This window comes from Trichosurus vulpecula, chromosome 2 (genome assembly GCF_011100635.1).
Source record: "Trichosurus vulpecula isolate mTriVul1 chromosome 2, mTriVul1.pri, whole genome shotgun sequence".
Classification (NCBI taxonomy): domain Eukaryota; kingdom Metazoa; phylum Chordata; class Mammalia; order Diprotodontia; family Phalangeridae; genus Trichosurus; species Trichosurus vulpecula.
The window spans coordinates 146,728,877-146,752,675 of record NC_050574.1 but is presented as its reverse complement, the minus strand read 5'-3'; the positions used below and the strand labels follow the sequence as shown (position 1 = coordinate 146,752,675).

Sequence of the window (23,799 nt, the reverse complement as noted above, 5' to 3'; positions counted from 1 at the left end):
TCTTAGGTAAAATTGTGTTTATCTGCTATTCCCCACTGTACTCTACTAAGACAGGAACTTCATAGAATCACATATTTAGAGCTTGAAGAGAAGTTAGAAGTCATCTAATCAAGCTCCTGATTTTAGAATTGAGAAAACTTAGATCCAGAGAGGTTAAATGAATTTACCAGTCACATATGGATAGTGACAGAACTGAGATTCAGATACAAGTCTTCTCACTCCCAATTCATTGCTCTTTCCTTTTATCACATTACTTCCATACAAAGCTCATAACCTGTCCTAATAAACTCCTATGTGTCCAGGAAGATGAGCCTCAGTAATAATTGCGATGTTACAGTGCTTCATTAATTTTGACATTAAAAATTAAGATACTTAAAAAATAAATTTACATTGTTTTTTCAGGATCTTCAAGAAGAAGTTAATCAACTAACAAATTCTGAAACTCTGTCAAGTATAGACAGTCTTGAAGCTGGAGACCATGAAGAAATCTATTCAACACTTAATAAAGCTCTGTCTTCAGCAACCCAGCAGAACTCTTTATCTCACAATTCACAGAGTCCACAGCCAACAAATCAAGTTTATTTTGATGCAGGTGAATTGCATCTCTCTAAAACTCAACATATAAATAATTGGCTAATAAACTTAAGTGATCAAAATACACAGACAGCCTCTCCTTTTCCAGACTTTATAAATAAACATAATGACCATTTTAATAATCCAAAACTAAGATCATTTGCTCTTAACAGGATTGGCGAAAGAAGTACAGATGCTTCTGATAATACAGTAGCTGCTATACAGAGCCCATGTACTTTTGCACAAGACAAAAAGGCTGAAAAGACCTCAGAAACCTTCAGTATATGGAAAGTTGACTCTGTATCTTCTAGAATGCTTAAAAGAGAGAAACCATTAGTTGCTGAGAGCCCAACTTTTAGATTCAGCAAAATATGGACTGCTTCATCTCCCACTACAAGAGAAATTGTTCAGTCTTCAGAACATGAGAAATGTCCTGAATTAACTCAACTAAACAGAACCACTTCAGTACCTGCTTCAAATATACCTATGGCAACACCTGTAGTACTACCTTCTACTCAATGGACTAACTATAAAAGTACCTATAGTAATATACATTCAGCTAGTTCTTTGCAAAAAAATAATATGTACTTAGAAGAAATTTGCCCAATACAGTGTACTGATGGGCTAGACAGTTTGAAAGATATAAAAGGTGAAAAGATGAAAAACTTAGAGAGTAATAATCAGGCATTGCCTTTTTTATTTTCAGATGCACTTAATGCTTCTTTTATGTATAACAACCCTGATCAAATGTCAGTGAAAGATAAAAATGAGAAAACAGTTGGAACCACACCATCACTGTCTAATAATTCTGACTTAGTTGGACAACCAAAAAAATCCAAGCATAATAATCATGAGAGAAATGGAGTGAAATTGCTCAAAAGTATATTAAAGAAAGAATCTAAATATGAGAATGATTATTTCAAGGCGTTAATTATAAATCGAGGCTTCAACTTGGGAAATCAAACTGCAGCAGCAATCAGAGATAGTGTGGAGTTGACAAAATTAAAGGGAAGGGACTCAGAAATTCAAAAGAGCATTAAAAAACTGAGGTGGTTTGATGAAATTGACCAAATAGAAAAAGAAGATGGAGAAACTTCATTGAAAACCAGACTTGCTTCATCTCAAGCATCATCACAGCCAACTGATATTCAAACTAAAGTCAGTGCTACTAGCAACATTAGCGTTCATGCTTGTGCTATAAATTCTTCTAGTTATGAAAACCATAAGGGCATATTGGGAGTAATGAAGTATGATAACCCCAAGGATAACTCTCTTATCACAAAAAAAGCTGCTACACAAATATCTGAAACAGATGATGTGCCTTTAGACTCCTTTGTACCTTCAGGTAAAAGCTTTGCAAAACAAGCCTGGATAACCTCAAAAAAAGAGGAAGGTAAATTCCCTGTTCAAAATAATGATTCTAAAACTCAGAAGACTGTTCAACGGAGTGGGATAATAAAGATAATTCGAAGATCAAGGGCTTCCAAAGCCCAATCAGGTATTGCTGCTAAAAACAAAAAAGGCACTGTCACTAGACCACAGGCTAAAAATGAAGCCAACAAGACTGTACCAACTCAGGGCAAATTAATTGCACCTCGCCCTCCTCATAAACCTGTAACAAATAACAGGATTAGTAAAACTATAAAAGATTCTCAGTGTCAACAAGTGATGTCTATAAAATCCCAAAGCAGTACTATAAATAATAGAAACCTACGCTCAAGGCATGTTTTTCCAACAGAGAACATTTTTAGTCCTATTTGTCAAGAAAGTAACCCTTCACCTTGGAATACTAATAGCTCTGAGTTAGTCACTCCAATGCCATCATTACTTTCCTATCTCACCTCTGAAGACCAAGCAAAGATAAATCATAGTGTGAAAGGTACTCAGATGATTGCTCAGCAAGATGGTTCATTAATTTGTGCACAAAGAAGTCCTCTTTATGAAGAAAATAGTCATTCTTTGAAGCCTATTGAAGAAAAAGTTGGTATTCAGTGCAAAGGAGAGCATAGTGCCCTAGGACAAAATGAGAAGGCTGCTGGTAAGACTGCTGATTTTTTTAAAAAGATAAGAAGAATATCTCTGCATTAATTTGTATGTGAAATTTCCCCTCTTGTGGCACTGTGGCAATAGTGCATTAAATATCACCCTAAAAAAATTAGGTTTCTTCTCTCAGTATTACGTGATTTAGTTGAAGTGCTAATTATGTGCTTAGTATTTATGTGCTTAATGCTAAGTGAACCACAGTATTTGCTGTCATAGAGCTTACAAACTAGGATGGAAATGACACAAATGTAGCTAAATATAACACGCATTATTACCTGATAAGTAACATAGAGATGAGAAACAAAATGCTATGTGAAGTAAGGTCTAAGGGGGAAATCATTACCAACTGGAAATTGCAGAAAAATCAATCAGCAAGCATTTATTAAGTCCCTATTATGGCCAGACACTTTGGAGATATGAGGCCAAAAAAGAAACAATCAACACCCTCAAGGACCTTGTATTATGGAAAGTAGATAGTAGAGTGGATGTAACATATACGTATGTGTATTAATAAGTATATGCAAAATGAATACAAGGTAATTTTGTAAGGATGATACTAGCAGTTGAGAGAATCAGGAATGCTTTGTGAAGAAGATAGTTCTTGAGCTAAGTTTCAAAAAAAAAAGAAAGAGGCATAAATGAGAAGGGAGTGCACTCCAGACAAAAAGAACACTCAGTGCAAAGGTGTGAAGATGGAATATAGAGTGTTCTATGTGCAGAAGAGCATAAGGTCACTTTGGCTGGACTAGATAGTGTATGAATGAGAGTAATGTATAATAAAAAGTTAGGTTGGAGCCAAGTCATGAAGGACTATAAAACCCAGAGCAATTTATATTTGATCCTACAGGCAATAGGAAGCCATTAAAGTGTGTTGAGTAAGCAAAAGGTAGGGGCTAAGGGGAATAGTAACATGTTCAGACCTACACTCTAGGAAAATCACTTCAGCAACTATATAAAGGATGGATTGTTTTCAGGAGAGATTTGTAGCAAAGAAATTAAGTCAGAGGCTATTGCAGTAATCTAGAAAAGAGGTGATGGTTGCCTGAATCAGGGTAGTGGCTGTGTGAGTAGAGAAAAGAGGACAGATTTGAGAGATATTGTTAAGCTAGAAATGGCAGGATTTGGCAACTGATTGGGATGTATAGACTGAAAAAAGTCAATAACATCAATAATTTTTTTTAAAGTCACAAACATCAATAGTGAAATTAGAAGGAAAATCAAGTTTAAGGATAAAAATAATGCACTTGGTTTTGGACATGTTGAATTTCATGTTGCACGTGGGGCAACCAATAGAGATGTCAAGTAGGCAGTTGGAAATGTGCAACCAGAACTCAGAGGAAAGATCAGGATTACAGAAGCTAAGGGAGTAATTTACATTTATCTGTGCTAACATGTGTTAATGGGAGTGACGTGGATGAAGATTCAGTAAAAGAAGCTAAGGACTAAGAGGGAGCAGTGTTCACAAAAACCTAGAAAGAGCATCAAGGAAAAAAGGGTATTCCAGTGTCAAACGCTGCAGAGAGGTCAAGCATGCAGACTGAGAAGAGGCTATTAGATTTGGTAACTAAGAGATCATTGGTAACTTGAAGAGAGCAGTTTCAGTTGAATGATTGATAAGGAAAGTTAGAAGCTAGATTTCAGTGTTAGAAAGTGAAAGAAATAGAAGTGGAGGCGTCAATTGTAGACAGCCTTCTCAAGGACTTGAGCCACAAAAGGGAGACCACAGTTAATTTGCTGTCATTGCTGATATATCCACCTCAGACTTAATAGTTCACTAAACATTCCTAAATCTTTTTCAGATGAACTGCTATATAGCCTTACACCAACACTCCAATCTTGTACTTATGAAGTTAATTTTTAAAAAATATTTTATTGAAGCATTTCATCTTTACATTGTAGTCATTTCTGGGAAAAGAAAAAGACCTCCTCCCCTCTCCAGACTAAAGTGGCCTTTGTGGCAAAGAGTTAACAATTAAGCAAAAAAACATCCTATACAGAGACTATATCTGCCAATGTATATAACTTTCCATCCTAATAGCCCCTTGCTTCTCTACCATAAGGAAGGAGATTCTGCTCCTGGATCTTCACTGGTTTTTTAGTTACTTGTCATCTTCCTTTTAGAGACTTTTTCAGCTACATTGGTGTAGTCAATGTACATATTGTTCTTTTGGTGCTGGTTATTTTATTTATTTTATTCTGTATCAGTTTAACAGCTTTCCTCATTTCTCATTTACTTATTTTTATCCTGACTGCACAGTATCATTCCACTACATTCATATGTCATTGTTGTTTGGGTTTTTATGCCATTTCTCAACTAATGAGGATACAGTTTTTTTTCTTGTTCTTTGTTGTTGTTGTTCTTCAGTTATGTCCAAGTCTTTGTGATCCAATGAATCATAGCACACCAGGCCCAATACTGTCTATGAGGTTTTCTTGGAAAAGATAGTGGAGTGGTTTGCCATTTCCTTTTCCAGTGAATCACCTTTTGTCAGTACTCTCCACTATGACCTGTCCATCTTGGGTAACACTGCTCAGCATAACTCATAGCTTCATTGAGTTATGCAAACCCCTGCACCATGACAAGGCAGTGATAGTTCTTTGCTACTGTCAAGAGTGCTGCTATGAATATTTTGCTATATGTTTTGGAACTTTTTTTCTGTCTTTGACTTCCTTGGTATACATGCACAGTATATACAGTCAAAAGGTATGAAAACTTTGGCCACTCTTGTTGAATAATTCCAAATTATTATCCAGGACAGTTAGACCAATTCACAACTCCACTGAAAATATATTAATGTGCTCGTCTTCCCTTAGGCCCTCCAATATCAACTGTTCCTATTTTTTATCATATTTTTCTTTTGGCATGGAGTAAGCTGAATCCTCTGAACTGTTTTAATTTGTGTTTTTCTACTATTAGTGATTCAAAAATGTTTTTATGTTGTAATCTGCAATTCTCCTTTGGAAAATTGGTTATATCCTCTTCATATATTTTTTGTCAATTCTTCATTTATCTTGAATATCAGACACTTGTAAGTAATATTTGATGCAAATATCATCTTACTCTACAGTTTTAATTTTTATTGTATTCATTATTTTAAACGTGCCACATCACTTTAATTTTTTTACCTTTTTTATCTTTTATATTCTTTGTTAAGGATTTGCCTACTAAAAAATTTAGCTAAATGAGGGATTGAGTTAATCATATAAGATAAAACAGATAATTTTCAATATGTGAAATTAAAAGACTTGTACAAACAAAATCAGCAATGCAAGGATATAAAGGGAAAATGGAAATTGGATTAAAAATTCTGTCATATTTCTCTAACAAGGTTCTGATATTCAAGATATATAGGGAATCATAAACATAGGACCAAAAGCCATTCCCCCAAAAGATCTTCTGTCCTTTGCCCAAAAGTATAGTAGAGTTGGTAGTTACTAATAACTTTCTGGTCACCCTTTTTTGGTAATAGTGAGTTTTGACATCCTTTTTAACTTTTTTCTTCTTTGAGATGGGTTCAAAAGTCAGTCCATAAATATCTTTAAAATTATGACGTCTCCAGTCTTGATTTCCACAGTGTTTTGGTCAAATCCAGCTGCTTTTTTATTACTTTATTTTCTGGACTGTTACCTCACATAGCACATTGGGTACTGAAGTGATGGAGAGTAAATGTGGTGATGTGATACAGCTGTCAACAATTATTAAAATAGACCAATATAAAAGTACTGGGAAATTTATTTGTCTTCACATCTTTTTGTTCTCATATTTTCATCTATAAATGCTCTCAGGATGATTTGACTTAGTTTGACCTCTTGCCTAGCTTTCTTTATTCAGGCTTATTTTCCTTCCACTGCTTCTCACTGTTTTGTGAGGTAATTTTGGCATAACTCCCATAGAATTACAGAATCATTGAGTTGGGAGTGACCTCAGAGGCCATTTATCTAGTACAAAGCAAACTTGAAAAAGAATGCCCTCCATAACATACCCAACAAATGATAGTCTAGTCTTCATTTGACGGAGTGAGGAGCATCCAGCCATCTCCCAAAGCAACCCTTTTCAGTTTTCAATAGCTCTAGTATTTGGATGTTGTTGTTTTCTTACATTAAACTTAAATATGCTTCTCTTTACCTATGTCGTATTGCTCATAATTATGCCCTCTGAGGCCAAGTAGAACAAAACATATCTCTTCCATCTTAGAGACTTTCAGATACTTGAAGAAAGCTCTTATGACCCACTTGAGTCTTCTCTTCTCTTAAAAGTTTCTTCCAACAATATTCATAGGCATCGGTTTTCTATTCCCCACATCATTTTTGTTGCTCTCTTCTGGATATGCTCTGGCTTGTTAATTTCTTTCTTCCTAACAGGTGATGCTCAGAACTGAAAACTGTTCTATCTATGGTCTGTCAAGAGAACAAGACTATTGATTCCCTAGCCTTGTGTAGCCTAAAATTGCACAAACATTTGAAACCAACAAGTTTCACTTTTTACTCACATTAAGCTTGTGAGACACTAGCCATACCTCCCTTACCTTGTACTTCTGGGATTGTTCTTTTGAATCTGTAAGGTGACATTTTGCTGTTCATTTATTTCAGCCATGTCCGGCTCACTTTCATCATCAGTAAAATGAGGTGTTGGAATAGATGATCTCTAAGGTTTGTTTCAGCTCTAGATCTATGATCTTATGACCTATTAATCTAGTGACCCGATCAAGAAAGGAAATGAAGTTAGTCAGATATGACAAAGCCATGCCAGGTCTTTGTGATCCCATCTTCCTTTTGATTAAAGGAATAGTAATCATCCTGTTACTGATATGTTGTAGGATTTTTGTAGTAATCAAAATAAAGCTTACTTGGTTTGTATACTTAATCCTCTGCCCTTATTTTGAAAATTGGGACAGTATTTGTCAGTCTCTAATAAATGTGTTTATATATTGTTATTGCTGGATAAACAGAGGGTCATTAGCCAGAGGCAGAAAATATATGCCAACCATTTACAAGTATTGAAGACCTATCTTATGGAAGAAAGAGTAGACTTGTTATTGTTGCTCAAAAAGACAGAACATAGGACTAGTGGGTACAAGTTACAGGGAGATAGATTATATTTAAACATAAGAAAGAGTATTCTGCATTTAAAATTATCCAACAATGGAAAAGGCTTTCTCATGAAGTTAGGAGACCTCTGTCCCAAGAAATATTAAGCAGATGCTAAATAACTATCTGTCATTGACGAAGAAATAGTTCCTTCATGGGGGAGAAGTTGAACCAAATGACCTCTAAGACCTCTTCCATTTCTAAGATTCTATAAATGTCATTAGTGGGGATTTTCCCCTTTTAAGTTTAAGTAATATGACTACAAATTGTAAGAAACACAACATTTTATAGGAATTCAGGAGTCATATGTGAAGTATATGGATCAATAACAATTCATTTAAAACTTTATGCAATTCCTTGTGCTATATGTCTAGTTTTTTTAAACAGTTGACATTACTGAAACCCTCAGATATCAACTAATTGTAAATGTATAAATGGCTGCTACACATTTTGGGGTTGGGGTTAGAAGAAACTAGACCTTTCATTCATTGATATATGGAACTCCAGATAAGGAAACTTCCTTTATCAGTATAGATTAGCACCTGCTATGTAATTTATAGTCTTAGAGAGTTGCCTGAGACACTGAAAGAGGAGGCCCAGGGTATAATAGCTAATACGTGCCAGAGGCTGGATTTGAACCCAGATCTTTTTTAACTCTGAGGCCACCTAGCCCTCCATCCACTATGACTGCACGCCTCTCTGTAAATGAAGCTGATTTTAGTAGACATGGATCCTGCCCAACTGAAATTTTCTATCTAATGCCAATACTGGTTATGAGCAGAGGAAGAGAAAAACCAAAATGGTAGTTTTTTTAAAAGTCAAAAGTATTCAGAGCATTTTGTCCTGAAATTAAATAAGAGGTTAAAAAAATGAATCACTACTTCATGTTCATTTCATCTAGGAAGTTTTTAGAAAGGATGTGGAATTTTTTCCCCTAAAGAAAGGAAATATTTTTAAAAGATTAAGGAAAAGCTGTTCCTAGCATATGAGATATCGTAGGACTTTGTTACCTAAAATTTTTTGGACAGGAAATTGCACAAAATTTAGAGTATCTTTCCCCAGAAAACAAAGTGTCGAATCACTTGTTTTTCCTTATGTTTAGAAAGTACTTGTTTTTGTTTGTTTTATAATTTTAAATATCAGAACATATGAAAATTCCCCTTTGATGTTTTCACTTTTATGAAATTATTATGTCATAAAATCTGCTGTCATATTTGAAAGTACTTTGCTGTATAAAATAGTAAAAATAGATTATTCTGCTTTGCATAATTGATGACTTTTTTCTGGTGTTTATCTTAAGATTCTACCAGTGCTAGAAGAAAAATAAATCTTGAAAGCAATGAAAATAAGCCAAGAATTCTCTTAGAGCAAAGAAGACAGCTCTCTAATTCTGTAAGGCAGAAGTGCTTTGAACAGCCACAGGTAAATGTAAATATAAATATCCATTTAATACTGAGATATTATGTTAATGAAATAAAACATTGCCTTCATAGTGCTCTCATTATACACCAGAAGCCATGAAGAAAAACTAGATCTAACCTAACCAAATATCAAGCTTAATAATTGCTATACTGCTTGCTTAATTTGCACTAATTTGTACTAATTGTTCTGTTCTCACCTTCAGAACCTATTTTTGTTTAACAGCAGTTTCAGAACTTCTTTGTAAATGGTAACATGGTACAGAGGAGAGAGCACTGGCTCCGGAGTCAAAGGACCTGGCTCCGTTCAGACCTGCCTTTTAGAAAGATCAGTGTGAGAGCAGAGTAGAGAATGACAACAGCAACAGTCATATTTATATAACATTGTAAGGTGTGCAAAACACTTTAAAAACATGGCATTTTATATTCACAATGACCCAAGGATTTAGGTGCTATTACTATATCCATTTTACCAAGGAGAAAATTGAGGCAGACAGAGGTTAAGCGACTTGCCCAGGGTCACACAGCTCATGTCTTAGGCCACATATAAACTTAGGTCTTTCCGACTCAGTTCCAGTGCTCTATCCAGAGCTTGAGGCAGGGAGACCAATCAGAATGCTATGACAATAGTCTAGGCCAGGGCTGTCCAACCTTAGGTTTTTATTGAAACAATAGACTATACATTTCGATTTGCCATTTTAGTGAGAGCTCTGCGGTAGCTCGGCTTTGTGTACTAAAGCATTTATGTAAATTTCTATGCTTGTAGGCAGACCACATAAATCACACTGTGGGCCGCATTTTGGACAGCCCTGGTCTAGGCACCAGCATGGTAACAGTGCCAGAGGAAAGAAGGGGGCGTACACAACAGATTAACAAAGCTAGAAGAAACAGAACTTGATGACAGTTCTGATATGGGGGATGAGAGAGCAGTCAAGGATAACATTTCGGTTATTATATTAGCCTGTATGACTCCTGTTACTACCCTCCACAGTAATAGGAAAGTTATGAAGAGGGAAGGGTTTGGTGGGGAAAATGAGTTCAGTTTTGGACATGCTGAGTTTAAGATGTCTGTATCTCCATCTGAGATGTCCAGGCAGCAATTGGAGAGTAGGGCTGGATGGATAGAAAGTTATCCGCATAGAAATGGTAGTGCAGTCAGTCCATGCGAGCTGAGCTTTTCACCAAGCAAAAATATATAGAGATAAGTAAAAAGGGTTCAGATCTGAGCCTCGGGGTACATCTACAGTTTTGTGAGCATAGGATGGATGAATATCCAGCAAAAAAAACACGAGGAGTGGTCAGACAGGAAGGAGAATTAGAAGAATCTCTCTCTCTCTCTCTCTCTCTCTCTCTCTCTTTCTTTCTCTCTCTCTCTCTCTCTCTTTCTTTCTCTCTTTCTCTCTCCCTCCCCCCCCCACAATTAGAAAGAGGAGAGTATTGAAGAAAGTTAGAAATAATATCAAGCTACAGAAAGGTCAAAAAGGATAAGACTAAGAAAAAACCATTAGGTTTGGTGATTAAGTGATCATTGGCAACTTTGAAGAGAGCAGTTTCAGTTGAATGATGGGGTCAGAAGCCAGATTGAAGAGATTAAGAAGAAAGTTGGAGGCACCAATGTACTAAGTTTAGCTGCAAAAGTGAGGAAATATATAGAATGATACCTAACACAGATGGACAGATCAAGTAAAATTTTTTTTGACGATGGCATTGGGGTACATGAGCATGTTTTCTAGGAAGCAAAGAAACAGCTAGTAGACAAAGCTTGAAGATGAGTGTGAGAATAGGAATGATAAAGGGGCAATCTGCAGAAGATAGGGTGGAATAGGATCAAGGATACAGGTAGAGGAGTTAGCCTTGGAAAGCCTTGGAGTGAAAACAAGGCTGAAGGAGGAGCTAGTGACAAAAAAACAATTGAGTGTTGTTCAATGAAGAGGAGATCAAGAGGGAGATTCTCAGTAAATGGCCTCAGTAAAATACAAGGCAAAGTTCTTAGCTGAGAGATTAGGAAGATTAAGAGTGAGAGATTTGAGGAAGAATGAAAAAATACTCTAATAAGTCTGATAGTGAGATGATTAGGGATATGTGAAAGAATTGCCTTACCACAGTGACAGCCTAGTTGAGATTATTTAATATAAATTTGTAGCAGAACTTGTTAGCGCAACATCATAATTTATTTACAAAGTCATGAATGTCAGTCAATTAGTAGAAGGGGTTCTAGCAACAGGAATTCCTCAGGATAAAATCATACATTTTTCTCATATTAACGTTATTCTTACTTGGCTCTTCTAAAGTTTTCATTGCCAGAGTATCATTATGAATATCAATCGTGATAGAATTCTAGTTAAAAGAGTGCCAGCTGACAGAGGTCTTATGTCTAATTCATGAAATAATACTAAATCTATATGTTTTAGTCTTTTCAACTGGAAGGGGAAAAAATCATGTAAATTACCTAGAGTCACACAGCAAATAAGTTCCTGAGGCCAGATTTTAATCTAGGTCTTTCTGACTCCAACTTCAGTGCCCCATCCTCTATGCCACACCTCCATTCATATACCTTTCAAAGTCTCTTGCTTTGACTAGATCAGAATTGAAGTGACACCTGAATTTCTCCCTCATTCAAGCCATCTTTATAATTATTACTCCTATTCCTCTACTTAGTTTATATGCCAAGTATTTAACCGTTGCAGTAGTCGGCTGTTAGCATAGTTGCATAGAAGATCTAGTTTCATTATTAATATTATTCAATATTCATTATTATTATTTTCTGCTACTCGATCACCACCACAGCCCCTGGGGCATGGACAGAAAGTAAACTGTTTCTCATAGATAAATGGACAAAGAAGGACAAGAAGGATCACAGTCATCAGTAGATCCTCTTCTCCTTAGGCCCTACTGGCTTGCCAAAAAATATATCCAGCTCTCTTGTCTCTGGACTGTTTGGAAGGGAAGGGGGAAAAGCAGGCAAAGAGGGGAGAACAAAAAGGAACCCTAATTAGAATTCACTAACAGTCAGTAAAATGGGAGTGTACATGGTGGTAGTAGCAATCAGAATGGTGTTGCATACGAAACCAAATAACAGTAAGTGCTTCAGAAGCTTGTCCCCAGTTCTCCTGCCTATTAGGAGGGAAAATATGGGTCTGCAAATCAAGCTACTCACACTTGTGATTGCTTAGTATGTAATAGGATGATGTCTGAACCAGTCAGTCAATAGTTTTTCGGTGGCTTAGCTATTTTTCTCCATTTTCTTCTAGATTCATCGTGTTTTCCCTTTTGGGAAAAGTGACTCTTTCAAACTTGATTGCTAGAAACTTTTTCTGCAGTTCCAAACATTACAAAATGCGTGGTACATATTTCCATTTCTCTCTACAGAAGGAGACCAAAATGACAGACTCATTGAGGCATCATTCTTCAGATAAACCCAAATTCATTTAAGCATTGGCTGTAGTGAAGACAACTACATGTAGCTCTCTGAGTCACGGTGTTAACTGTAACTACCTGATCCCTTGACACAATCCTCCTATTTCACATAATACTTACTTCCTATCTTTGGTATGAACCTAACTCCTCATATACCTCATAGGTATCACCACAAAATTCTTAATTTTAAGAGAAACACTAATCTGTTCTAGTTGAAATAAAAGAGCTTGGTGAATACATAAATTAAAAGAGTTAAAATACAACTGAAACAAAAAATGAAGAGAAATCACAAATATCTTCCTACATAGAAATCACAGGTCATAAGATCAGAGATGTAGAGCTGAAAAAATCCTTTGCATTCATCTAGTGTTCTCCTCCTTTTACAGGACAGAAACAAACCTCAGGAAGTTTAAATGCCTTGCCCAGAACACACTTAGCAAGTGACAGATGCAGAATTTGAAGCCAAGACCTCTGACTCCAAACCCAACACTCTTTCCACTATAAATGTCTAAACATGTCACTGAACTATTACGAATCATTTCAAAATTTTGTATAAAATACTTTAAAGATATAGTGTCATATACAATTCAGTTAATTCTTAACACTAAAAAATATTGATCTTAAAAATACTTGCTGAACACTAAAAAACTCATTTCAATTAAATACTGAAAAGGTTTATTAATGTATAATTTATATGTTTTTAAAATTCAGAATAATGACTCTGATTTTCTTTCAATTTTTACAGAATATAATACAGCCTGTACAATTAAGTTCAAGTGAGCCAGTACAAAGTCTGAGTGGTATTTCTCATGCTGAAGAAGGTATGCTTGAGTTTTCATATTTTCCTCCCAGGTCTATTCACAGACCTTTCATTTGTTCCTTTACTTTTTTTCATTGTTAACTCTCATGTACTAGTCATGCTGCTACATTGACAGGTTATTTTTAAATCTGTTTCTTACTACCTGATTTTTCTTTATTCAAACTATTCTTACAAATTTAATTATATCTCTGACATGTCTTCCTGCACATATTTGCTGGTACATCAAACTAATTATAGTAAAATCATTCAAAAGACAGAATATTTCTGATTCTTTTTCTTGTTATATCCATATCCTTCCATATACTAATCATTGTGGGAAAGGTTATCTTATTCATCTTCTTTATGTGCAATCTCAAGATCAGTGGATAAAATAAAATGTATTTTAACCTAACTATACTGAACATAATTTAATTTTTATTTTACTCAGGAAACACTTCAAAAGCTTTAATTGCCTTAGTATCATTATTATGACTATCAATAACAGTAACTATCAGTTATTAATATTAAGTTAATTAATATATATAATGTTATATATTATAATAATTGAAGTTATTTATATTAATAACTAATAGTTAAAAGATTGCCAGCTGACAGGGGGCTTATGCCTAATTCATGAAATAACACAGTCTATATGTTTTAGTCTTTTCAACTGGGAGAAAAATATCATCCTGTTAATGCTTTGCATAACTTCTCTAGTTTCAGAAAGTACTGCCCAGTTTTTGATGGCTGAAAAACTAGTGAAATCATCAGTTCCTGAGGATAAAATTCTAAGTGCCATGAAACCCATGCAGCCATACAAACCAACTTTTCCTTTACATAAGACAAAACGATTAAACATTGGTACACTGTCTTTTGAAGAACAGAAGATCATAGAGTCACTTAATCACCTCAATCAAAGATTGCATTGTAAGCATTTGCATAGTTTTGCTATAATGAACACAATACTGAATGTTTTGATAATTTCAGTAACCTTTTACTAAAATCCTAATTTGATGCCATACTGTGGCATGTTGACATCCCTGTACTCTCACAAGGCTATGTTATTAAAGTATTAAATGCTGACAGTTCCTGCCAACCTCTAAAGGCTTCAAGGACTGGCCTGAAAGCAGATTACGCATCTGTTGCCCCAAAATTAGCCTAGCTAAATTCAGTGAGAGGGGGACTTTTCACAAGGAGGTTGGCCATCAGGCAATGCATTTTTGGCCAGAGAAAATCAAGAGGTTGAGGAAGGGTTGGGATCTGCATCAGTGGAAGGAGAACCTACTACAATGAAATCACAAATCTTTTGAAGTTATTTTATTAGCCTAAAATATACATTATATATGAATTATCACATCTTCAAATGAAAAGTATCTTGGGACTGACCACTTAATTGATTTTAAGACTATTTCAGGTTTACCACACTATTACTTTTATTTCAAGAATATGGTTACTAGAATTTTAGTTTTCAATAGATGACAAAGACAACTTGTTTCTCTTCTTTTAAGAAAAAACATATAGTACTAAATGTTATTATTGAAAAATCCAGATGAAAAATGCAATCAGTCATCTGGAAGTTTGTTTATTTTTTGCTTGTTGACACTGACCATTTGACTATTTGAAAATATCTGGATGACTAACTGAATTTTTCACTTTTTGTCCAGATATTTGGTATTGTATAGATACAGCCTAAAAATCAGAAGGCCTCTGTTTTTTCCTGGCTCTACCACTAATCCATTCCATCACCTTGAGAATATTACTTCAGCTTTCTGTGCCTCAGCATCAAAACAGGAATAACAGAACCTGCTCTTATCTTCTTGATAGTGATTCTTCTAGGGTAAAAGGCACTTTATAAAAATTTAATATTTGTAAATAGCTTGTTATTATAAAAACTCTCAAATAATCATACTTTTCTACTAATGTAATTTGTATGTATTTTAATCAGATTGTTTACATTGTCTAATGTTAATGCCCATACTGATAAAATAATAGCTTACACATATATGATGCTTTACAATTAAAAATAACTTTCACATACATTATCTTATTTTGTCCCTTAGCTACCTCATAACTAATTGACATTGCAATTACAGGAATCCACATTTGTATTTTTCCACTAACATAAAAGCATATTAAGAATATAGAGAACATTCCCCACTTAATGTTAAGTATTATTGACACACATATGAAATTTGTATTCTTTACTGTGATTCATGCATAAATTTTAATATACATTACCACAGTAATTTTTTATTGTGAAATTTTTTTAGATGTCCAAGAAGCCATTTGCAAAAATCCATCAATCAAAAGTATTTTACAAATAGCATCACCTCTGGTAAGTATTGAGATTAACTATTTTAAGTTGTTTTCATGTAGGAAAAAAAAACTCCTGCTCTTATCTAAGCCTCTCCCATGTTGATACTGACCTTTAAGTTAGTTTTTAGAGATGACGCTTTACCCGTACATAGCAATGCTTCTCATGGGAACTCACAATTTGAAGAGCAGGAATTGACCTTAGAGATCATCTAGTTCACTGATTTTATAAATGAGGAAAAGGGTAAGTGACTTGTGTAAGGTCACATAGGTAGTAATAAGCACAACCAGGAGAGAAATTTATTTCCTCTTGCCTCTAAAAACAGTGTTCTGTCCTCTATACCACACTTATATATCCTGCTTTCAAAATATAAGGGCATGCCATTAGAATAAATGGATGTCCTGATGTAATGAGGAAACTGACTTACTCTTACATCTAGACCACTTCAATTATAAAGCTTTACGGGAGAATATGCAAAGATCATGAGGTATCAGCCATCAGTTGTACTAAGTCATTTCTCAAGAGCCACCAATTTACAAAGTCACATGATCCTTTGGGAAATTTTTAGTTCATTGAGCAATATGTACTAAAGGTCTGCTATGTACAGGGGACTCTTCTAGGAACAGAAATGAATAAAACATAATCTCTGTCCTCAAGAAGTTTATCTAGTAGGAGATAAATGTGTATACAAAGAACACAAATAACTAAAAAACAATAATAGTATTGATAAATTCAACAAGAGTGGTACAGACACTATATAGAAATACAAGTAATATGTCGGAGGTCAGTCAATCAGCAAGCATTTATTAAGCACATAATAGATGCTTAATAAATGCTAGTTGACTTGACTATGTAACAGGCACCGTACTAAGAACATGGGATACAAAAGAAAAAGCAAATACAATCTCTACCCTCAGGGACCTTACCTTCTAATGGAGAAGACAACACATATAAACCAGAGCATACAAAGATAAGTACAAAGTAGATAAAAGATAACCTTACAAGGAGTGGCTGTAGCAACTGGGGGAAGACTAGAAAAGGTCTCCTGAAGGAGGCAGAACTAGAGCTGAGTCTTAAAGGAAACCAAAGATTCTAAATTGGGAGGGAGAGCATTCCATCCACAGAGAAAGCGGAATAAAGTTTCCTTGAAGGCTGTCTGATCTGAAGAAGACAAGACTTAATGAGAACAGAAAAACAGCTGGTCATAAAAGCTGCACTTAAAACACCTATAATTATTTTAAAAGGATTGTTGTTTGTTACCCACATCTTGAATCAAAATTTGTCTCTCTGTAACTTCCACCCAAGTGTAAGGTCCAAGTGTTTTCCAGGGCTAAGCAAAACAAGCATAATCCTCTTGCACATGGCAATCCTTCATATATGTATGAAGACTGCTATCATATCTCCTCTTTTCCAGGCTTAATCTTCCCAATTCCAACCACTGTTTTATTTGTCTCTCCAAGGAAAACCCATGAGCAATCAATTGCTTCTTTCTTCTGTCTTATTGATTTCATTGGTCATTCAGATTGACTGACATAATTCAGTTCCTTCAGTAATATGTCCATTGACTGATCACTGAGCAAAGATCACACATTTAGAGTACTGACAGCTAAGTTAATTTATATATACTGTCTAAAACCTGTGTGATTCTTAACATCATTGTGCCAGATAACCAAAAAAGTAAAGTGGAAGGGAGTTGTGCAGGACTGAGTGCCATTTTCTATTTTTCTTTGTTTCATAGGTTGCTTTGGCCAAAGTATAGACAGATTTCTGATAGTGAACCATTTCATACTTAGCTAGACTGGTTGTCAGAAGGCAGACTCAGTCTATTGCTGGGTACAAGAATGTGTACTCTTCTAGCATAGCCTTCAAAGACCTAAGGTCACCTCCACACCACAAGGCATCAGAATAGGACTTGTTTTAGAGAAAATAGAAGTGAAATGAGAGTTGAGTAGTTCTATCTTTCTGTTTTCTTTATTCTCATTTTCACTAAGAAGGAATTCTGTTATTAATATTCCATTTACTACTAACATAGCTTTAAAAATCCTCTTCCATTTGTCTTCAGAATTTATCATAAGGCTGAGATTACACTGGATTTATCCTTTTTACATTATTTTATAGGTTCTTGCTGCTCCTTGTATTTGTCTTTTGTTACCAGTCTCAATTCTGTATCTTATGTGGATTCTTTTAAAATCTGAGTTCCAACAGTTGAGGTCCCAGTAAGTCACATCCATATCTATAATGCCTACTGCTATTTTTCTTCTATCAACCTCACCAGAATCCTGTTCTTCAGAATTTATGCATTTATGTATGACTTTAAAGTTTACAAAGTTCTTCATTCATACTGCCCCTTGGATCCTCATGACAGTCTTCTAATGTAGGTAGATAGTTCAAGTAGAATTTATCCCCATTTCATAGATTAGTCATGATATTAATTTCATTTCCTATATTAATAAGAAGACTAGTTTGGAAGATCAGAGCACAACTACATTTCAACAAAGCATTTTAAAGTCTCATGTTATCCATATATAGACAAGATGGAAATAGATGTGGACTGAATGGAACAGAACTAGTCAGATAGCCAAAATGAATGGTATTCATTATTAGAGATCACCTTGGATGAAATCTAGTAAAGTGCCCCAGGGGTTTATCCTTAATCTTGTGCTGTTTTACATTATTTAACAATGACATAGATAAAGATAGCCTACTTAGTAGATAAGAGTGCTGGAGTTGGATTGTGGAAGACCTGGTTCACATCCTGCCTTTCATGATAGTTATATGACCCTGGGCAAGTAACCTAACCTCTCATTCCCCCATACAACCATTAAGGATTTCGCTACTAAGACACAGACATTCTGATTATTGGTAGAGGGAGACTATAGATGTTGTGCCTAGGCAGATTACAGCTGACACAAAGTTGGGGGGCTAGCTAATAGTCAATATCAGTTAAGATAAAAAAGATCTTGACAAACTATAATTAGTTAATAAGTTTTAAGGATATATATGTTTAAATTGGATCAGAAGTTTATGCAGATCATATCAGAAAGTCACAAATTTAAAAAAAAAGTTAAAGGGTTAAAGAAAGTTGATTTCCAGGGGGTCACTGAGTAATTTTTTTGAAAGGGGGCAGTAAGCCAAATAAGTTTGGGAACCTGTTTTCTAGGTTATCCCTAAAAAGGCTGCCGTTTTAATATATTGACTATCACCTAAAGAAAAATGGAATCTGTAAGCCAGTTCTCTCTAGGAACATGAGGAATTCTATGGATAAAAGATCTTAAAATTATTGTTTTCAGCTCCAGAGAAATAGGATATAATATCTGTATCATTCATTTAGTATTTATCACATTCTTTCCTTTTGCATTATTAGTTTATTTTCGTATTGATATTTTTTAGTTGCTTAGAGACATTAAGTATATTATAAACATCGTGAGGACAGAAATTGTTTTATATGGCTTTGTATCCACCACTGTGCATAACAGACTCATATACATGATAGGCACTTTCTAAATTATTGAGCATTTAGAATATTGTCTTTGATAAGAGATCTGTAGATTTATGATCATCAGTTATTGTGTCAGTATGCAATATATGAAGGATTTCATTTTTAACTTGAACTTACACATCCCAAAGGATTTTCTATTCTATAAAAATACTGCTCTATAAAAACCCTCATATTTGGGTAGAAGTGACTCAAACTTCTCAAAAGCTGTCAGTCTCACAAAATCACAGGCTTCAAGTACAGGCTATCTTCTGTCTGATTACCAGCCCAGCTAAGTTCTGAGAGGGTCAGGGAGGAGATGGGCCTCATCACAAGAGGGTTTGGACACCAAGTGATGATCTTCTTTTTGGCTGTAGTGACTCATGAAGACATGGACAGCTTGAAATCTGTCCTGGTAGAGAAATTCCCTGCACTACTAAGATCACAGATATATCAGAGTATCTAAAGATAAACAGGATCATCTTTCCAGAACCCCTCTAAATGTTCTACAGTTGAACTATAGACCTGATTCTCTTCATGGACAATTAAATAGAATTGAGCTATAAGTTTAACAAAGCTCCTTCAAAGCTAAAACTCCTATCTTACAATTCTGTTAGGGGAGAGAAAGGCGGTAATCCAACCTCTTCTCTGGATGCTTCCCCCCTCCCATTTTGAGAACTATATCTTTCTTGAGGTAGATTCATTCTCTGCCACCCCCAGATTGTGATTTTCAATGTTGACTTTGAATCCCAGGAGCCAAAATTTAAATTCAAAGAATTTTGCTCATTTTCAAAAGCACTGTAATGCATTTTAAACAACTATCACACTAATCAGTTTGCTTTAGTGTGCTCTCTCATCCTTGATTACATGTTGCTTTCACATCCAGGTTTAAAGGGAATTGCAAAATGACGAGTTGGCCTTTTATACAGCAGTTCTTGGGTAGAGAGGTTTTATCCGTAACATAAATGTAATGTGAACATTATTGTCACATTTAAGAATTTTCTAAATTTTGAGCTAATGAATGAGCTTTAATGAATAAATTGATACTCTTTATGTTAATATATGAAAAGGAGACACCTGATTAACAATATGTTAAAGCCAGTTCCTTCTGAATATTATATCATTGTGTTTTTCATAAACTAATTATGTTACAGAACAGTCAGCCGTGGACAACCTCCCTGTCTATAGGCCACAGTATAACCACCGAAGTTCAATCCCAAATACAGAGAAAATATTAATGGAACTTAACAACTACTAAATGGAACCTTTATTTTGAAATTATCTTGTAAATATATAATATATTCCTGAATTCTATAACCATTTTAAGCACTATACAATAAATTGTAAAATGAAGGCAAATTGATAACACAAGTAATGAATATTAACAGATTAGTTTACATTTATGATATCAATTCTGCTTTATTATGCACTTTATTGTTAAATGCATTTTAAAAGAATGGAAATACCTCATTGTTTTTTAATAAGCATGCTACTGGATGTAAATTTACTTTAAAAAGAAAAATATTTTGCTATTCAGATTATGTATGAGCTATACTCTTAAAACATTGTTTTTCTGAAATTCCTAATAAATTCAATTAAATTTGTAAAAGATATTGTACAGTTTTCTGATCTTCAGTTTTATTTTATTATACATAAAGGGGTCATAGAAAGGGAAGACAGCTATTTGTCTTCTCTCTCTCTCTCTCTCTCTCTCTCCCTCTCTCTCTCTCTCTCTCTCTCTCTCTCTCTCTCTCTCTCTCTCCCCTCTCCTCTCCTCTCCTCTCTTCTCTTCTCCTCTCCTTTCCCCTCTACACTTTGGTAGGGTCACCACAAGTTCAGAACCTGGTTCTCATCTTTGCATGTTCAGAAACTTGAATATGTTCATTCAGGGATGATCAGGTCTTGAGATACTAGTTCACCCTAACCATACTCACAAGAGAGTGATTGATGATCCATGATACCAGTTATTAATTTACTCTGAAAACTCAGTCAAACAGGTCAAAATGCTTGTGCCCACAGGTTAGTACCTTCACTTTCTAGTAGGAAAGTATACTTTGGAAAATGATTTAGTGTCAGAAAGTTAACTTGATGAATAAAGGGTCAAGGAAAAGGGAACTGAAAGACCTTAGGGAACATTGCCATCAAGCTATGATACCCTGATTTATTTCTATAGTGGAGATAAGGATACAGGCCAAGGAAACTGATTATTCATCTCACCTAGTCAGGACACCCTCTCCCCAGACTGTATTAGAGACACTGACAGATTCTTTGACTCCTCTTTTTTTTAGATTCCATTCAGACTACCATCGTATTTGTGTTGCGACAATATTGACTCTAGATGGGTTACAATTCATTAGGTTATAACTTATTTTGTATTTGGCTATGCAAAATCTTCTTGACGAGATCTGTCTCGACATTAATACTTTTTACACTTATCCCCAATTCTTTAGTGCTTAATTAAGCAGTCCATACCATTCCTCTTCTCCAAAGGTTTCTTTAGGAAGTGTGCCAACTCTTGACTTCTCAGGCTCTCATCTCTGCTTTTGCCTAATGATCATTGAGTTTTCTGTCCTCTTGGTCTCTAATCTTCTCTGCAGACCTCTTCTTTAAGTTATTTAAAGAGCTATTTTGCATTCAGTGTCCAATGTCCAGCACTATGAAAGTGATAGTTTGTATGAATTCTGACCTGGCTATAACACATTTCTGGAGTACTCTGTTCAGTTCTGGGCATCACATTTTAGAATGAATATAGATAAGCTAAACAGTGTATAGAGAAGACTGACCTCAGTGAAAGACCTTGAGGTCAAATGAAACATTTAGCCTGTAGAAGAGAAAACTTGAGGGGAACAGGGCATGTGTGTTATCTTTAATTATTTTAAAGAATTTCACAAGGAAGGAAGGAAATAAACACTTGTTAAGCATCTGTTAGGTTCCAGAAACTGAGCTAATTGTTTTTAAAAATATCTCAATGGATCCTTACAATATAATCTTGAGAGAGAGGTACTATTGTCATTCCCTTTTTACAGTTAAGGAAACTGAGGCAGACAGAACTGATTTGCCCAGAGTCACACAGCTAGTAAGTGTCTAAGTCCAAATTTGAACTCAGGTTTTCCTGACTCTAGGCCCAGTGCTCTCACTATCCACTGTACCTCTTAGCTGTTCTGCTTAATCTCACAGGACAGAACTAGAAAAAATGGAGGAAAGTTGAAGAGAGACTGCAATAAGCTTAATTAAAGTAAAACCATTAGAATTATGGAAAAGTAGAATCAGCTTCCTCGGGAGGTGGCAGGTTGGTTGCACCCAAGTAGAGGCTTTCAGGCAAAAGGCTGGATACCTCCTTGTCAAGTGTGTTGTAGAGAATATTCTTAATCATATATGGCCCGGGCTAGATCATCTTTTCCAACAGAGATTCTATAATTCTGATACTTACAATTTTCAAAAGACATATAGAAATGGAAGCCAGAATAAGTAACTGGAGGTGAATAAAAAGCATGTCATAGCTCTTTAACAGTGTCAAGGACTAAATAAACTAAGACTGAGGAGAAATACTAAGTAATAAAAATGGGGTTTTTAAAGTTATATTGGGATAGCTGATAATAGACAACAGAAAAAAGGGAAATCCACGCAAACTTTTTATTTTCTTCTGTTTTCTCTTCCAAGGAGAATAATCTTTGGGCTAGAAAGACATGAACAAAAATTACCAATATAGAATGTTTAATTGCCCTTGATTAGTTCAAGTCACTAGGCCTAAATAAACTATATCCCAGTATGGCCAAAGAAGTGATAGATGTGATTTCTGAAAGATTGGAGAGAAAATACAAGTTGCCACAGGATTGGATACGGGCAGATGTCTTTATTTTCAAAAAGAGAAGAGAATGTTCTCTAAAAACCATATGCCAGTGTGTTTGACTTAAATTGCTGGCAAAACTCTAAAATTTCATTTTAAAGAGAATGAGAATCTACAAAAGCTTTAAAAACAGATCATACTAGACTAACCATTTCTTTTTTTACAGAGTTTCTAAAATGATAGATTAGAGGAATGCTGGTAAGGTTTGCCTGGATTTTAGCAGTGTTTTGTTTTGCAGAATCTAATGCTACACTTGTGGACAAGATGGAGAGATGTGGGCTAGACAAATGGTGTTTTCAGGTGGATGCAGACTTTAATGTCTGGTCATTAATGCCTCTCTTATCTTTGAAGGAATTATCTAGTGAAGTATACTAAGCATCTGTCACTGTGTCATTTAACAGTGACTTGTATAAAGGCATGCCTTAACAAAAAGTTAAGAGTGATCTAACATAGATGACAGAATTGATATCCAAAAAAAATTACAATTTAGGCAAAAATCAAATAAGATAAAATATAACTTATATTTAATTGCATTAATTTTTTTAAAAATTAAACACTTGCATCTGTGTTTTTAAAAAATCAGCCTTTTGCGTATAGGTGGCTGGATAACAGTTTATCTAAAAATTAATTAATTTTCATCTCTATACAAATGAATGCCAAATGATATCCTGTTCTAATCTTTTGAACTTCAGTCCTGAATCATCAACTGATTATTGGACATTTCAAATTGGATTTACTTTAGGGATTTCAAACTCAGCCCAAAACAACTCATCTTTCCTCACCCATCTCCTAAACTTGCCTATTTCTATCAAGGGCAGCACCAAC

The 23,799-nt window shown here is 35.0% G+C and overlaps 1 protein-coding gene across 3 annotated transcripts in view; it reads left to right on the top strand.

Moving 5' to 3' along the window:
- CEP126 (centrosomal protein 126) overlaps positions 1 to 20,732 on the top strand; it is an 83,098-nt gene extending 62,366 nt beyond the window's left edge. The window contains exons 6-11 of one of the 3 annotated variants that reach the window (XR_005009605.1): positions 403 to 2,611; positions 9,005 to 9,126; positions 13,285 to 13,360; positions 14,056 to 14,265; positions 15,003 to 15,175; positions 15,609 to 15,673. Coding sequence is in view for 2 of the 3 variants with exons in the window: in XM_036746282.1 (XP_036602177.1) it covers positions 403 to 2,611; positions 9,005 to 9,126; positions 13,285 to 13,360; positions 14,056 to 14,265; positions 15,609 to 15,673; positions 20,282 to 20,365 (2,766 nt within the window). In the remaining variant the exon portion in view is untranslated. Of the gene's footprint in view, positions 1 to 402; positions 2,612 to 9,004; positions 9,127 to 13,284; positions 13,361 to 14,055; positions 14,266 to 15,002; positions 15,176 to 15,608; positions 15,674 to 20,281 lie in introns of those variants that run through there. The other 2 variants (XM_036746282.1, XM_036746283.1) reach the window with 2 other exon arrangements.
- Positions 20,733 to 23,799: the final 3,067 nt, after the last annotated feature.